Source organism: Chaetomium tenue (genome assembly GCF_020726465.1).
Source record: "Chaetomium tenue strain MPI-SDFR-AT-0079 chromosome Unknown F5144scaffold_1, whole genome shotgun sequence".
Classification (NCBI taxonomy): Eukaryota; Fungi; Ascomycota; class Sordariomycetes; order Sordariales; family Chaetomiaceae; genus Chaetomium; species Chaetomium tenue.
In genome coordinates this window covers 4,595,447-4,611,499 of record NW_027117329.1, presented here as the reverse complement: position 1 = coordinate 4,611,499, position 16,053 = coordinate 4,595,447, and the positions used below count along the sequence as shown (strand labels likewise).

Below are 16,053 nucleotides of genomic sequence, written 5' to 3'. Positions count from 1 at the left end.
GAAGAGGGACGCGTCCACCTGATGATACCAGGGGAATGGGGAATGGGGTGGACGAAAGAGACCCAGGGATCGTTTTCTGTAATTAGCATATAATAACACGAAGTACATCCATTCGTCGTTGCCAGTTTGGCCCCTTCTGGCTCATCCGAGCGACTTGTAACCTGTTTCACTCGTTCACACCATGCCATTTGCCCTCGTGGCGTCTGCACAATGACGTCCACTAGGAGGCTGATAGTCTCCCTCGTGGCTCTGCTCGGTAGCACCGCTGTCTCCTTAGTCCAAGCAGACAAGCAATGGGAAAAGCTCAAGGCTCCAGCGCGGGTTGCGTCTTTTGCGCCGGCATTCCAGCAGCCCCCCCCTGAGTCGCCTGATTACATGGTCGACAATACGGGCGACAAGCGAGGTGTTGCCCCCAACAAAGGTACGTTTTCTCGGCGCATGCACGCCGTGTGCCCTGACCCCTTTGCCCTATTATTTTCCCCTGTTGTTGGCGCGAGATGATAGGAGGCTAACCCTCGTTGTAGGACAATACAATGGTCCCGTCTGGCATGAGTCCGGAAGCTTTAAGGGCTATATGAAGAAGCTCGCGGAGAAGAAGGCGGCCGGTCTTGTCCCCAACTCCACGACTGGCGGCCCGCCGATACACACCAACAGCGGCACGCTGAAGAGCCGCCAGGGTGGCAGCTTTTGGCTCCCCACGTTAGGTCCATTGGGAAAGGTTCGTGGTGTTTGTTCTATTAGTCCACCCCAACCCGATCTCACACATCAGGTAGCGGCTGCAGTTACGCCATTGCTGACAGGGTGATGAAATTAGGCTCCCCATGCGGGAGATGGATACGTATTTTATAGAAACGTGTTGGACTACGGTGCTGACAACACCGGGGCCACCAACACGGAAGAGGCAATCAATGCTGCCATCATCGACGGCGACCGCTGCGGCGAGGAATGCGGGAACACATTTGTTCTCGGCGCCCTCATCTACTTCCCGCCCGGTACCTACAAAGTCTGCACGCCCATTATCCAGTACTACCTGACCCAGTTCGTCGGCGACCCGCTAGACAGACCCGTCATCAAGGGTTGCGACGAGTTCACTGGCATCGCGCTCGTCGACGTAGACCCGTACGTGCCCAACCAGGCGCAGCCGGATGGTACGGGGGTCAACTGGTACATCAACCAGAACCAATTCTTCCGGCAGATCCGCAACTTCGTCTTTGACCTTACCGACATGCCGGCCGCCACGGATGAGAACGGCCAGAAGTTGGTGCCTACGGGCCTCCATTGGCAGGTCAGCCAGGCCTGCAGTCTACAAAACTTGCTCTTCCGTATGCCCACGGCGGGTTCCTCGGGGGCACCGCCTACGCACGTCGGCATCTTTACCGAGAATGGCTCGGGCGGCTTCGTGTCCGACCTTGTCTTCGAGGGCGGCGCCATCGGCTGGCGCGTCGGATCACAGCAGTACACGGCTACCAAGCTACAATTCCGGAACTGTATCACGGCCGTGCAGATGGTGTGGGACTGGGGCTTCAACTGGCACAAGATCGACATCGAAGGCGGCAGCATCGCTTTCAACATTAGCGGCCGTGGCGGCATCGATGGCCAGGGGATTGGTTCCGTGTCCATCATTGACTCGACCGTGAGCAACGTCCCCATCGGCGTGCTAACCAACAACCACGCTACCGCACCGCCCAATATCGTCATTGACAATACGGCTTTCAACAACGTCGGCGCCATTGTTATCGTCGAGGGCGGCGAGACTCTGCTAGAGGGTGGCACCACCACCGTCGCCCTCTGGGCCAACGGTCGGCGTTATATCGGCGGCCAGGGAGAGCGCGTGACCAGCCACGTTGAGGACCGGCCGACGAAGCCCGAGGCTTTGCTCGACGGGTCCGGCCAGCTGTTCACACGCCTACGTCCGCAATACGAAGACCTGCCCGCCTCATCCTTCCTCATCGCCACGGAACACGGTTGCAGCAACGACGCCACAGGCGATAATACGGCAGCCATCAACTCGTTTCTACAACAGGCCGCCGCAGCCGGCCAGGTCGCCTACTTCCCCGCCGGGATATATTCAGTCCAAGGGACCGTGACCTTCCCTACCGGATCCAAAATCCAAGGGTCCGGCTGGTCGCAGATCCAGGCCACGGGTAGCTACTTCGCCGATGTGGAGAACCCAAAAGTTGTGGTGCGCGTCGGCGAGGACGGCGACGTCGGTACCATGGAGATCGTCGACATGTTGTTCACAGCAAAGGGGGCGACGGCCGGCGCCATCATGATGGAGTGGAACGTGCATGAGAGCTCTCAGGGCGCCGCGGCGCTGTGGGACTCGCATATCCGCGTGGGCGGCGGGATCGGGACGGACCTGGACGTGGATACGTGCCCCAAGTTCAGCGAGAACGATGCGTGTATCTGCGTGTCCATGCTCCTGCACGTCACCAAGCAGGCGAGCGGTTACTTTGAGAACTTCTGGGCCTGGGTCGCCGACCATGACAACGATATGGTCCTGTACTGGGAGCTAGACTCGTCTAAGTCGCAGATCTCCCTTTTCGGGGCCCGCGGTGTGCTGATCGAGTCGCAGGGTCCCGTGTGGATCTACGGTTCCGGTAGCGAGCATCTCATCTACTACCAGTACGAGTTGCTCGGGGCCAAGGACGTCTACCTAGGCCACATCCAGACCGAGTCTCCTTACTTCCAGCCCAAGCCCGTGTCTCCGTCGCCCATGGACAAGGCTCTGGGGGTGTTCCCCGGCGACCCGGACTGGAGTGACTGCACCAAGGAGACGTGCGAGATGGCGTGGGGACTGCGCATCATCGACTCGGAGGGTGTGATGCTGCATAGCGCAGGGCTGTACTCGTGGTTCAACAACTACAGGCAAACGTGTCTCAAGTCCGAGGATTGCCAGCAGAAGATCATGGAGGTGCGCGGCTCCAAGGACGTGTCCATCTTCAACATCTTCTCCAAGGCGGCCGAGGAGATCGGCACGGGCAACACCAACGGCAGCAGCATCCAGCTGGACGACGGGAACCAGCAGGGCTACACCAGTGAGATCAGCCTCTGGTTCCCCGAGGATGGCGAGCCGGGTGGCGGCGAGGTTGTCTACGTCGGGCCCGAGGTGTACACAACTCACACGGCACAGTGCGCGTCGCCGCCGTGCGTCTTCGTCATGCCACCGACGACGCTTTCTAGCCAGACGACCATCACTGTGCCCCCGTTCACAACCGACCTCGAGGTTGTCGCGACCGTGGACGGCAAGTTCACGGTGATGACGACGACGGTGACTATCACGATCGGCTCCATCGTAACCGATGTCGTGCCAGTGTCCAACCATAACGTCACTCGGGGCCAGATCCCAGGAGCTCCCTTCTGGGTCACCCCAAGCATCACATTCCCGCCGACAGGCATCCCGATCACCAAGCCGGACGGCGTTGTCACCACGCGTAACATCACGCTCCCGCCTTGGCCGCAGATTATCACCTGGCAAGGGGGCGGCGGATCGGGATTGGACCCGGCCTCGAGCCCGGGAACCGGAATCTCTCCCGGCGAGACCTTACCTGGCGGAACTACCACCACCTCCTCTGGTGGTTCCTCTGGCGGGACCCCGCCACCGTTCACAGTGACGTTCCCGGACTTGACTTACACGGCGCCCGCGGTTTTCTTTACATGCCCTCCCAACACACACTACGTGCCGGAGTTTGACGCCATGATCACGCTGGACAACTGTGACGAGGCCCAGGGGGGTACGACGCTCCAATGGGACTGCCCGGTCACGGCGACGGTCGAGATCGACGAACCGACGAGCGTGGACTTCCAGCTGGGGTGCACACGTTGGACCGGCGTGTCGGAGCCGACCCCGACCATGACCGAGTTCCCTCTGGGCTACGAGCTTGTCTGGGTCGAAGAGGACGGCGAGGACGACGGCGACGACGAAACTTCGACCTGCCGGCTGTGGTTCTTCTTCGTACGTGATCAATGCTTCCCAGCCCCGTCTCTTATTCCTTCTATCAAATACGCGCGCGGCATTATTGACCTTCCTTCTTCCCCTATAGATCTGCATCGACTGGGGTGTCAGGATCGGGGGTTGGCGCTGGAGCTTTCCCGGTCCGGTTGTCATCATCGGCCCTCCCCCGATCAAATGGCCGCCGGGAATCACCGTCAAGGGAAGCCTACCGGGGCCTTGGCCGCCCATCACGTAAGGAACCAAGGATTCATCCACCACCTCCCCCTTATTGTCCCTGTCTCCTCCCCTACTAACCGCACGCGTCACGTTAACACACGTACAGAATCGGCAAAGATGGGAAGTTGAGCATCCCGTCCTCGGAGCCCACCAACTGCGAAACGCAAGAGGCTGAGATCTGCAGCACGTCCACGTTCATCTCGACTACGATCAAGGATGGAACCACTAGTACCATCACTGCGACGGCTACCACCACGTGCGACACCATCCGGGGCTGCGTTGTTACCGACGGCGACTACGACACCACCAGCACCCGTGGCAGCGAGTGCAGTGTCGTAGCAATGCGTACCGCCCCGCCCGCCGTCGCCGCGTTCGTGACCAGCACCGTCCTTGCGGCGAGCTCTGCTTCTTCTTCTCTCCCCTTTTCTTCCACCTCTTCTCTCCCCTCTTCTGCCTCCCCCAGCATCGCGGGCGGCAGAAACAACACCAGACGGGCGGCGGCTAAGAAGATGGCAAAGAGGGCAGAACCGCCGGAAACCGGGCGCGACCACGCCATGATCTGGCCCCGGTTTCCGGACGATGCCGACACCATCGAAACAATCCGAAGCTTCCTCACAAGTGACGAGAACAACCCGGACTTGCCAGACCACACCAACTACGGCTATTACAAAGAGGTGAAGACAGACGACGGATGGGTCGCGCTCTTCTTCGTGCCCAACATGAAGACCTGCCACATCAGGGATCTGAGGAACATGGGGGGCGTGGTGGCCGAGGCGTACGGCATTTATGACAATAATCAACATGGCGTGCCGGCGCCGAGCGACGGCGACTCGGAGGAGGAGGACGACTCGGACGCCAGCTCCAACGACGCCTCCACTCGGTCCAGCAAGCACCGCAGGGAGGTCTTTAAAATAGAGAGCCCGTTCTGGGAGCTCTCTCAAATCGAGGTAGCACCCGACACGCGTTGGAACGCGGACTGGAGCCGAGGCATAGATAACAGCATCGACCAACAGCACTCTATGCCTTACTTCGGGGACGGATACAACCAACTCCAAGAACGGCACCTGGAGGGTTGGGTTCGGGTGTACAACGAAGTCAAGAGACTCTACGCCGCTGATCCGAGCCAGAGGGGCAAGATCGTTGCCACGTACTCCCACTCGCTCAGCAGCGATGTCCACCACCATGTGATCGGCATGACCATGGTGACAAGGATCTGTAAGTGCCACCCACCCTTTGTACATACCATTTTCGACCTGAGCTGAAACGTTGTCACAGATGAAATTCTCAAAAAGCTCGAGGACCTAGACGTTCTCGTAGTCTGTTCTGCCCACAATGACTGGATGGACCTGGGCGATGACTTCACCGGCGTCCCACTCCGCTTTGCCGACCCCGGTACTGAGGCCCGGCGAAGGATAGACAGCCTGGTCGTCGTCGGCGGCGTGGACGCTATCGGCCGACTCGCGCCACACAGCCCTTACGATTCCTGGCTGGTCATGGCCCCAGCCTTCCAGCTTTATATAGCTGAGGGCGGGGGTGGTATTTCATGGGGACAAGTCGGCAACTCGTTTGGTAAGTCACCACGCATACTACTTTTCCTCTTTCTCTTTCTATCCTCTCCCCTCCTCTCCCCTCCTCTCCCCTCCTCTCCCCTCCTCTCCCCTCCTCTCCCCTCCTCTCCCCTCCTCTCCCCTCCTCTCCCCTCCTCTCCCCTCCTCTCCCCTCCTCTCCCCTCCTCTCCCCTCCTCTCCCCTCCTCTCCCCTCCTCTCCCCTCCTCTCCCCTCCTCTCCCCTCCCCTCTTCCTCCATTCAACAATATATACGGACCGGGTAACTCGAGCCAAAACAGCAACACCCTTGATAGCAGGCCTTGTCGCGTACTGGCGCAGTCTCCCCAATATCGCGAACGGGTGGGGAGACGAGCTCAAGAGTCCCGCCAACGTGAAGAAGCTCCTGCTTTACATGCAACGCGTGATCCAGGACGAAAATCTCGCCAACGGCCTCGACAAGTCGCAGGTGTTCTTCGAAATGTACAACTTCCCTGAGGAACGGCGAAATCTCGACAAAGTCCCGTTCATCTGGACCGGAACACACAACGGGGAGAACTGCCTCACGAATCCGAACGTGCACACCAGCTGCCCGCAGGGCAGGCTCGCGGATCTGGAGCCATTCGGTGCCGGGTGCCTGCCGCCGGGAACGCCAGCGGGGGCCGGAAGACAGATGGCCAAGCGCGCAGGCGGCGTCTGTGTCGTGAGGCCCGGCACCGGGGACGGGGACGGACGCGGGCCGGACGCCATCGGCGACCCTATCACCTTCTCGCCGGGCCCGGCGTCGCCGACGTGCGTGCCCGGCTCCCCGGGCTGCGGCACGCTCTGCACGGGCTACTACTGCGTGCCGTCGCCCACGGGGTACCCGCCGGACCGCTGGGACCCGGAGGACCCGGCGCACCAGCCGACGACGGTGTCGGTGCCGGTGACGACGGGGCCGCCGATAACAGTGACGTCGGGGGGACTGCCGCCTATCATAACGACCGCGTCGTGCGCCTCATTCACCAGCACACTCGTCTGCAACGGCAGCGGCGGGAACACCGTGTGCATCACCAGCAGCGCGTGTGCGTCAGAGCAGCCGCCGCCAGCAACCGGGGACGCGCCGTACAGCGGGCCGGGATGCGCGACGTATACGTCGACCACCCTCTGCAACAGCAGCGGCGGGAGCACCATGTGCATCACCGACGCCATCTGCCTGCCTACACGAGCGCCCTGCCCGGCCTGGCCGACCGTCGGGAAACCCCTGTGCCCGTCCGACTATCCCGTCTGTATCCGGACGACGCAGTTCACGGCATGCGCCTTCAACAAGCGGACTGCGGTGCCGGAACTGGCCACGGTAGAGGCGCTATTGACGGCAGCGCCCACGCAACCGACACCCACACCCGCACCAACTCAGCCCACGGCCAGTGGCCGCTTCCTGCGCCGGCAACAGCAGCAGCAGCAGCAGCAGCAGAAACAACAACAACCACCGAGGGTGTTAGATCCGGTACGGAAGGACGATGCCAGTGCCGTCTACGATCACAGCCACAGCCACAGTCACAGTCACAGTCACGACATTGACGACCCGGTCCTGGCGGCGAAAGCGGCGGTAGCGGGGGTGATGGTGGTAAACGACGTGAGCATCAACAACAACAGCAGCAGCAGCAACACCGGCCTTGTCGCGGGCCCCCAGCTCCTCGGGGCGCGGCAGGACGTGCCCTGGGGCTGCGGCGGGAGCGAGACGGGCGGCTGCACGGTGCACGTCGCCTGCCAGCAGGGGTTCTGCTCGCGATCGGAGCGGGTGTCGTGCGTGGAGGGGTTCGTCCACATCACGATGGGCCCGATCAACACGGAGGTGGTCCTGACGATCTACGAGGACGGCGTGCTCGTGTGCACGCGGTCGATCAAGTGCCTGACCATCAAGTCGTCGGGCTGTCTGACAGACGAGGCCGAGAGCGGCGAGTTCGACTGCGGCGGCGGCAACAAGATCGCGGCGTGGGGTGGTGGTCTGTCGATCGTCGACTACGTCTCGGGCAAGACCGACGGCCGCCGCCAGTACAGGTTGTACCTCGGCAAGGACGGCGACGACGAGTACTACCCCTGCATGGTCACCCTCCGTCTATGGTCCCTCTGCGTCGACGGCTTCTGGGCCGCCTCCGAGGGCCTCTGCCGTCCCTCGTCCTCCGCCACCGTGGACGGTCGGCGGCGTCCCCTGGAGCTAGGTGGTCCGACGAACGGGACCAATGCGACCGTGCCGGCGTCCTGATGATCATGTTTTGGACCATGAGCGTCCAGCACAGCACACCTTTTACTTCTCAGTACCTATGTTCTTGGCATGGACTTCTTTTTCATTTGCATTGTTAGTTACCAAGTTCAATGTTTGGGAGATGTTATTATAGATAATAGAAGCTTGGTTAGTTGTCCTTTAAAAGGGGTTGAAGGGGTAACTGATGCTACATCGCCATCCGCCAAAACCAAAACACGTCTGAAACCCAAAAGGGGTCTAAGCCAGCACCGCGACAAGGAGACAACCTAGTAAAACTTCCCTCGATATATCCTACAGGGTCAATCCCCATTACATGTTACCAAATCCACACCAGAAAAACAAGACAAAGTCAAAAGTTCTAGAACCATCAACAGCCAGGAGTCCCCAGCGAAACCCAGAAGTCAAGAGTCAGGAGTCATCAGAAGGACAACCAACCCTGCCTTGCCTACATGTACCACCCTCAACAACAACAAACCCGTTAACGAAACAGCAATAGGTAAGCAACCAAACAACCTCCATAATTAACCCAAATCTAAAAATGGCACTCCCTCACTCCCTCCCTCCCCCAAACCCAAACCCAAACTCAAACCACAACACCATAAATAATAAATAAAGATTAAGCCTCCCAGCGGCAGACGACACAACACAACACAACCCAGGCAGCGCAGTCGCAGTCGCAGTCGCAGTCGCAGTCGCACCAAGCGCGCCCAAACAAACCAGTCACAACCCAACCAACCCAAGCAACACCCCCCCCCCCCCCCTAAGCTGAGCCCCCTCGCGGAAAAAAAAAAAAGTCGGCCTCTCGCCTCTCACGGTTTCCTCCCAACCCAAGCTTACTTCACGTTCCAAGCGAAGACCGCGCGCCAGTCATTTCATTAGCGAAGCAACGCCAAGCCCTGTCTCACCTCACCAGGCCTGGGAGAGAGCTGGTGGGGGGGAAGGGGAGGGGGAAGCAGCCCCTGTCTTGTCTCAGATCAGGAAAAGCAGGAGAGAGTATCACGTGGCGCTTGGCGGCTAACTTGGCCTCCTTGGCCTGCCTAACAAAGGGACGTTGCCAAGGCGCGATCGGTTTTCGTCCGTCCGAGACAAAACGTCGAGGCGTCGTTTGTGAGACGGATCACCAGGTACCACACACAAAAGCAATTGAATTGGGCCGCTCGGGAAAAGCAGAGATGTGGGTAGGTAGGTTAGGCATTCGTGTCGTGTTACGGACTATGGGAAAAACAGTTCACCACCCCACCCACGGAGGGAGGCCCAGACCAGACCCGACTGAAGATCGCCCATCGACCCCGGCTTCCCGATCGCCGAATTCGAGACCCCGACTCCGATCAACTTCTCTCGTCGCCCTCACCCGCCCTTTTTCCATGGCTATCGAATCCGATCGATGGATCACCGCCACCCATTTGCGCCGCCCTGGTTCAAGACAAACTTCCGATCGTCTGAAATAAGGGTCCGGGTGTGGGTTGGCGGTGCACCAGGGGCGAGTGCGTAACCCGTGACTGGGCTCAACATACCTCCTTAGCGAGTGACGTAGGCCCCGCCCTTGGAGTCATTCTTGCGGCCTTCGCGATCCGGCATCTGTAGGTCATGTATGTCAGTATGGATGATTTTGTGTGTCTTCTCAAGGTATATTCTTTTTCGTCTGGTAAATGAATCCCGGCCGCCACGGCAGTCGACAAGGTAGTGCAAAGCAAGCGCCGCGACTGCCGTGCGTCTACTCAACCACTAGATTGACTGATTGATGGCTGGATTGATGGCTCGGTGATCTGGTCCGATCTGCGGCGCGGCTTCCCGCTTGGAGGGCACGGCCACTGAGAGCGGCCGGCGGAGGCCCCAATGCCGCGTGCGCGGGCAAGAGGGCGGGCGTGTACGAGCGAGGCTCAGCAAGGGCAGGCCGTTTCGCGAGACGCCCGGCCGCCCGCTCGTACCGTTCGTTGTCATACACCACGAGCCCTGCCAGCGGCTGACAACTCGCGGTTTGACGAACACCGAGGACAGGCCGGCGGCGCGAAGGTGTGCAACGCCAATCGCCAATGATGATCGACGCAACGACGGGAAAAGGAAAGATATGTGGTGTGGGCGGAACAGGAAGGGAACAATCGACATACCGCAAATTCCTGAATGCGCCCCTTCTCTAGGATCTGGAACACCACGTCTTCGTCCTTGGAGGTGCCGAACTCGTTCTCGAGCATCGCATTCGACACCCCGTCAAGTATGCCTTGATGGCCTTGCCTATCACGCGTTTTTGTTAGTATATGGAATTATTGTACGTATTTTGGCTCCCCTAACTCCATTGCGTCATAACCCCTCTCCCCCGCCTTGACTACCCCCGAGGGTGCCACATCGGCAGGCAGGCAAAAAGCAGGTATGGAGGGACGCAGAGCATGGAAAAGAACAAAAACCTACCCGTGCGTAGTGAAGATCTTGAACGCTGACACGACCTGGGTGAGTGGCACGCTCTTGTCGCCCAGCCATTTCTGGTAACTCTCGACGCTCTCCAAAAAGACGATGAAGTCCTCGTCGTTGCTGCTCTTGTAGTGCACCTTGGGGGCATTGGCTTCTCCGCGCGCCATCTTGGGCTGTAAGATCGGGATCGGGTGGGTGTGTGTGTGATTGAGTTTAGGGTTGGGGTGTCACTCGTGGTTGTCCGAGTGGTCGTCTTGGTCAGTGGTGGTTGTGGAAAGTGTTGGTGTTTAGTTTGCTTGAAGAAAGATCGCTTTTTATCGTCAAAAGTCAAATCAAGGTATTCTTATGAGAGTCAATTGCAGTATGCTTTCAATAAAAGTTCATCTTCCAAAGTGTCGTGTGCTTCTTGCCTTCATTAAATAAAGGAGGGGAGGTAAAGGGCAGGTGGTGACGTCATAAGTTGATGTGACGATGAAGGTGCACCCAAGCCTGCCGAGACTGCCACCAAAGCAAGCACTGTATGGATTACTGCAGCACCGCCCCGAATTGGCATCTTTCTGCCATGTTTTAGGTAAGCTTTGTGGAGTATTGGCTTTATTTCAACCCCGATTCGGTCTTTAATAGTGTAAATGCTGGTTAAATCGCTAGTGCCACCGAACAAACGACATTGGCATTGGCATTGGCATTGATGGTCGTGACGGTGCGGAGCAGCAGGTGGGCAAGCCTGTACTGTACGTACGATGGCTGGCTGTATTCACACAGTCCCCGGGCAGATCCGCAGCAACATCACGTTCCTGCAGCGAGCTATCCCCTTGACGTCACCGTTGGCAAACAAGACCAACACCTTCGGGATATCCCGATGGATCTCGGGTGCCAACCATGGTGTTTACAAAACCAATATTTTTTTGACTAGGTACCTATTTACTTACGTAGTATACCTCAGAGCCCACAATCTGTCCATCCACTAGAACAGGTCCTGGCCTGCCGAAGACCAAGACCATCGTGCCTTTTTAATCCCAACAACCCTAAGTATACATCCAGTGTTCCGTGTTCCCGACTGGAAAAAAGCCAAAACCTACCCACAAGCTCCGTGAGGTGCCATGATCCCCGTCCCATCTAAAGACAGAAAAAAATGAAAGTGAGTGAAGGGGGGGGGGGCGGGGGATCAAAAGCAAGCCATCCCGTCCTCTTTTGTTTTCGGTTCCATCCGGAAGTCCAAGTCCCTACCCCAAATAAGCCAGCCCATCAACATTTTTTAGCACCCTCCCTGACGAAAAAAGCTGCGAAGCCTACCCGCAACCGCCTCCCGCCTCCGCACACTAGCCTGAGCCAGCCGCTTCCCCGATAGCCGCAGCGACTTGGACCGCGACGACGACGAGGCCTTGCCCGCCCCATCATCCCCCATCGGTACCTGCACTGAGTCGCCGCCATGGTTGCCGTTCTGCTTCTCTCCTGAACTCTCGCCCTCCACAACACCTCCCCTTCCTCTCCCTCCCACTTTACACCAGCTGCGCTTCCTCAGCAGATTCAACTCGGCCTCCCTCCCCGAAGCCGATATCTCGCTTAGGTGCGAGTGCTGTAAGCTCGGCCGAGGCGAAGATTTCCCACGCTCCTTTCGTCCCGCTGTGGTTTGTTCTTGTTCTCGTGGGTATGGCTCACTTTCTTCCTCCGTGCACCGACCTAGCTCGTCCGGGGCCGAGGCGCGTCGAGAGATTGTTCCGGCAGTGGCTGAGGGGCGGCGGCGATCCGCCATTTCCAGCGCCTCGGATGAGTCCCGCTCCGGTTCGGATGTCGACGTGGTGGTGGCAGTGGCAGCGGTGGTGGTGGTTGCGGTGCGCGGCCGGTGTTGGTCGTGGTGCGGGCCCGGGTGGTGGTCGGGGGCAGCCGCCGGGTATGTGAGGTCGGATGCGGCCGCAGGCGCAGGGGCCTTTTGGGTCGGCCGTGGCCCGGTCTCTGTGTTAGTTGCGTCAGCCGTGCCGCTCTTCTTCTCCTTCTGCTGGTGCTGGCTCTGGGTGTGCAGGCTCGCAAAGCTGGCCGAGCGCCGGCTGAAGCTGCCGGGGATGGTGACCGAGCTCAGCTTGCGCATCACGGACGACGCCGAGGCCCGGACGAGGTGCTCGCTCCTGGACCGAGCGGTTATCCCGGGGAAGGGCAAGACGTCGCGGGTCCACACGTCCGAGAGCAAGGCCTCAAGCCGTGCCCGCTCAGCTCGGGCCGGCGCTAGCACGGGGATGCGGCTATTGGTGGTGAGCAGCGATTGCGACCGGTTGATCTGGCTGCCAGAGCTCGTTGGGGCCTCCTTGGCGGCACTGGTGTTCTTGAGGATGACTTGGTAAAGGGGGGATTTGGGGCCGATGGTGGTCGCCCGGTGTATCGATATCTTTCTAGCAATGGTTCCTACCAGCTTGTCAGCAGGGCCCAAATTTGCGCTCGCAATTTATGGGGTATACCTGGTTTCCTAAAGACAGTTCCCAGCGTCTTGATGTCGAGGGACAAGAAGTTAAAAATATCTGGTTGTGTTTGGTCTTCATCTTCTGAATTAGTTGTTTGGCTGCTTCTCAGTCGCGCCCGCCACTCCAGCTCCTCTTTGGGGGAGCATGCAGTCAATATTAGCTCGTAAAGTTGGTTGTCGCATAAGAATACAATTTTCCAAGAATGTAGCACCGAATGGCATTGGAGCCCTGCATATGGTGAGCATAACTATCCGGAGTGTTTTGGGGTTGGATGGTAAGATCGTACCTCGGCCATTATCAACTTCTTCTACTCTAATGTTGGTTAAGGAGATACAGGCTTGGATTGTGTAGATCTGGTCAACCCTGGCAGCCGTCGCGAGGCAAAGCCAGTCACGGTACAAGAGGGCGACCATGTACTGCCCACTGGCGCCGTCCTTGGTCTGCCAGCAGACGTGGAGAGCACCACAAAGTCGGAGATGGCCAAACGACCGAATGCGGTTCCTCAGGACCGCATCCAGCTGCTACTTCTTGTTAGCGGAATTAGGAATGGCTATAGGTCACATACCCGGTCTGGAAACGCAAGTCGGTCTTGGAGAATCCACGTCTTCTCCAAAACTGACTTGGTCCGAGAATCGTTGGTGGCTCGGTTGATCTCGGCAGTGGCCTCGCGAAGCCTAATGAGTGTGTTTTCAACTTCCATGTGCGAATAGGGGCAGTCAATGACGGGTGTGTGCTTTAACAACTCCGAGAAAAGGAGAGGATATTTGCACACCCGTTGGATCGGCTAATATGCGTTAATTGAGCCTTCCTTTACAGCAGAGGATAACTTGCCTTGACAAGCAGGTCGCAGATCGCAAGAGCTTTCTTCGACTGACCGTCACGACTATCCGCGGGACTCAGTGACGAGGCTAGGACCTCAAGCCCCTTTTGATATGATGGCCAGCCCGGCATCATACGATGCGTCGCAGCGACATCTTTAGTCAATAGTTCATACTTTGCACCATACTCCTCGTAAATAAAGAAGCGATCCATCTGTCATCCGGCGAAAGGGTCAGCATGCCGTTTGAGGTCTGGGCTGCTTGTGGATATGCATACTCTTTTCATAAAGACCTTCGCGACTTCGGCTGCCACTTGAGGCTCGGCCACCCTCCCCGGGACGTCTTTCGGCCTCGAAACTCCATCTCTTCCCTCCGGAACAATATCTAGGCCCCTCCAACGACGGTGCCCATGATTCGAAGAGCTCGGTACGGTTTGTTGGATGGGGAGATTCGGCTGCGTGCATTCTGAATCCGGTAACGCCCAGTGCAACTCTCCGAGAAGCTCCTCGTGAAGCTCTACGATATCGGTCAAGTTCCGGTTCACAGACGAGCGCAGCCCTGTGGGGGTCGTGGGCAACGAAGCGAGGATTGTAACGTAGACCTATAAAATGTGAGAATTGATAGAGATCAGCGATGTCCAAACCTACGTTCATCAGGAAGCGGACGTCTCCGATGTAGGATTCCTCGGTGTTGATCAGCTCTTCTAATATACGACGCCGCTGCAAAGCACGCTCAACAACGGCAGGGTCCACGGGTGCATGCGTCTCGGGACGACAACTCTCCTCAGAAAGCCGGGGCCCGGAGACGGAAGCCCTGCTACTGCGCTCTGTTCTCGGACCTCGTGATGACCGGATCGTCGTTTTTCGTGAACGCGTCAGCAGGCTGAGACCGTTCATGGATATACTGGCACTTTTCGGCGTTGTGACGAAAGCGAAGGACGAGTCGGAGGATGAGTGCCTGTGATGGGCGGACCCCCGGCTTGGAGAGCCTCGCTCCGACGCCTCGCGAAGCCAGGGGGCGAGGCTTCCGTCGTCACCCAACATTTGGTGCTGCCGCAACACGCGTTTGTGCAACGTCTTCATCCATTTTTGGAAGGGCTTGGCCGGACGCGGCCTTGATTGGCAGCGGAATTGATCGGGTTGCGTCTCGTGGCAAAGGAAGTATTCCGCCTTCTCCGCTTCCATATCGTCCCCCTCTTCAACGGGCGTTGTCAAGGCATTATCCAGCCCAAATCCATCTCCAACGGCCCCCGAGCCCGCCATTCTACCTCTGCCTACTTGGGCAGCATCGGGCTTTGCATCTCCGGGCTGTTGCGGACCATTAGGGGAACTAGAGAAAGCGAGGTTCGAAAATAGCGGTCCAGAATCGACACTCAGGGTGTGCATCATGTGATCGGAGGCAGATATAAAATATCCAGAAACAAGAGTGTTCCTATAACACACGACGAGCAGGACCTGCCTCCCGATTCAAAACATGATAGAGAATAATACCAGGCCCAAACGTCTGGGTGTCGACGTTGGTGCCGGGTTCAACGAAGGCGGAGTGAAGAAGAGGGAAGGAACAGAAACGGGTCCGATCTCGAACTTGAGGTGGGATGCTAGCAGCTCATGTACCCGAAGTAAGTGGGCAGGAAGGAGGGAGGAGGACCCCGGGAACAGCTCCCCACCCCTTCGAGATCTGACCCGTCTTGAAAGCCGGATTGGGCGGTGGGATATGACATTGAGGAGAAACTATGAGATGGGATCGATTCATGTGGGGTGTGACGGAAAGCCACGGCCGGACTATGAGCTGCTGGTGACGGACAATGACGAGCTACCTTACCTTACATTACTCGGTGCATTGAGCCAGCGCACTGGCCGAAAAGACTAGGGCTTGGCCCATTATTGGAACGTCATCCGGACTGCCACGATGTTCCCGGACCCAGCCACGTCTTGAGGCCGATTGGGTCCCGTCGCGTTTGGGCAGCATCCATCACGACGCAGACGGACAAGTTGACGGGGTTGTTGTGATGTTGTGGTGTAACTTTCCTCTATTCGCATGTGATGGATCCATATTTTTGTTTGCGATCGCCCATGTTCTGGTCTCTTCCAACTCCGGATTGACGAGATAGACAACTATGCGATTCGAACGGGGGATAAAAAGGTCTTTCGGAATGCTGGTTGCTGGGAGGGGAAATATCATCATCACTCCCTTCACTGAGCATGTAGTGGTGGTGTCTTGACGAAGAAATGGGGTGGTTTGTTGGGCTGAGAAGACCTTGGACAATGCCCGAAACGGAACTTCTGGCCAAAAACCATTGGATTCTTGGCGGGTTGCAACGCTCCGTGGTGGATGCACAGGGCTTCCCCCCAAGACATCCCGCCGGATCGGGACGTTCCACAGGCCTTGCCCTTCTATTGGCTTGACCGACCCCTCC

At 58.2% G+C, this 16,053-nt stretch overlaps 3 protein-coding genes across 3 annotated transcripts; 1 reads left to right on the top strand and 2 right to left on the bottom strand.

Annotated features, from left to right (window-relative positions):
• The first annotated feature begins 351 nt into the window (after nt 1–351).
• F5144DRAFT_638007 (exo-beta-1,3-glucanase) lies at nt 352–4,229 on the top strand. Its single transcript, XM_066792681.1, has 4 exons — nt 352–421; nt 525–718; nt 815–3,955; nt 4,044–4,229. The coding sequence occupies exons 1-4, from the start codon at nt 376–378 to the stop codon at nt 4,188–4,190; spliced, it is 3,528 nt and encodes a 1,175-aa protein (XP_066649068.1). The 5' UTR covers nt 352–375; the 3' UTR covers nt 4,191–4,229.
• A 5,249-nt stretch (nt 4,230–9,478) lies between these two features.
• On the bottom strand, nt 9,479–10,533 carry F5144DRAFT_543770 (ribosome maturation protein; the record flags this gene model as incomplete). The annotated part of the gene is made up of 3 exons (XM_066787266.1): nt 9,479–9,538; nt 10,069–10,192; nt 10,367–10,533. 3 exons carry the CDS (start codon nt 10,531–10,533, stop codon nt 9,479–9,481), a joined length of 351 nt encoding a protein of 116 aa, XP_066649067.1.
• A 1,332-nt stretch (nt 10,534–11,865) lies between these two features.
• On the bottom strand, nt 11,866–14,821 carry F5144DRAFT_589180 (uncharacterized protein; the record flags this gene model as incomplete). The annotated part of the gene is made up of 8 exons (XM_066790008.1): nt 11,866–11,989; nt 12,043–12,763; nt 12,817–13,047; nt 13,106–13,340; nt 13,385–13,603; nt 13,657–13,851; nt 13,915–14,238; nt 14,285–14,821. The coding sequence occupies 8 exons, from the start codon at nt 14,819–14,821 to the stop codon at nt 11,866–11,868; spliced, it is 2,586 nt and encodes an 861-aa protein (XP_066649066.1).
• Nucleotides 14,822–16,053: the final 1,232 nt, after the last annotated feature.

What these genes read in the sequence shown, in the direction of transcription:
- F5144DRAFT_638007 (XM_066792681.1), top strand. Translation starts at nt 376, where the DNA reads ATGGTCGACAATACGGGCGACAAGCGAGGTGTTGCCCCCAACAAAG. An exon ending in CGTTAGGTCCATTGGGAAAG is followed by an intron (nt 719 to 814) that starts GTTCGTGGTGTT and finishes TGATGAAATTAG; the next exon opens with GCTCCCCATGCGGGAGATGG. An exon ending in GCCGGCTGTGGTTCTTCTTC is followed by an intron (nt 3,956 to 4,043) that starts GTACGTGATCAA and finishes CTTCCCCTATAG; the next exon opens with ATCTGCATCGACTGGGGTGT.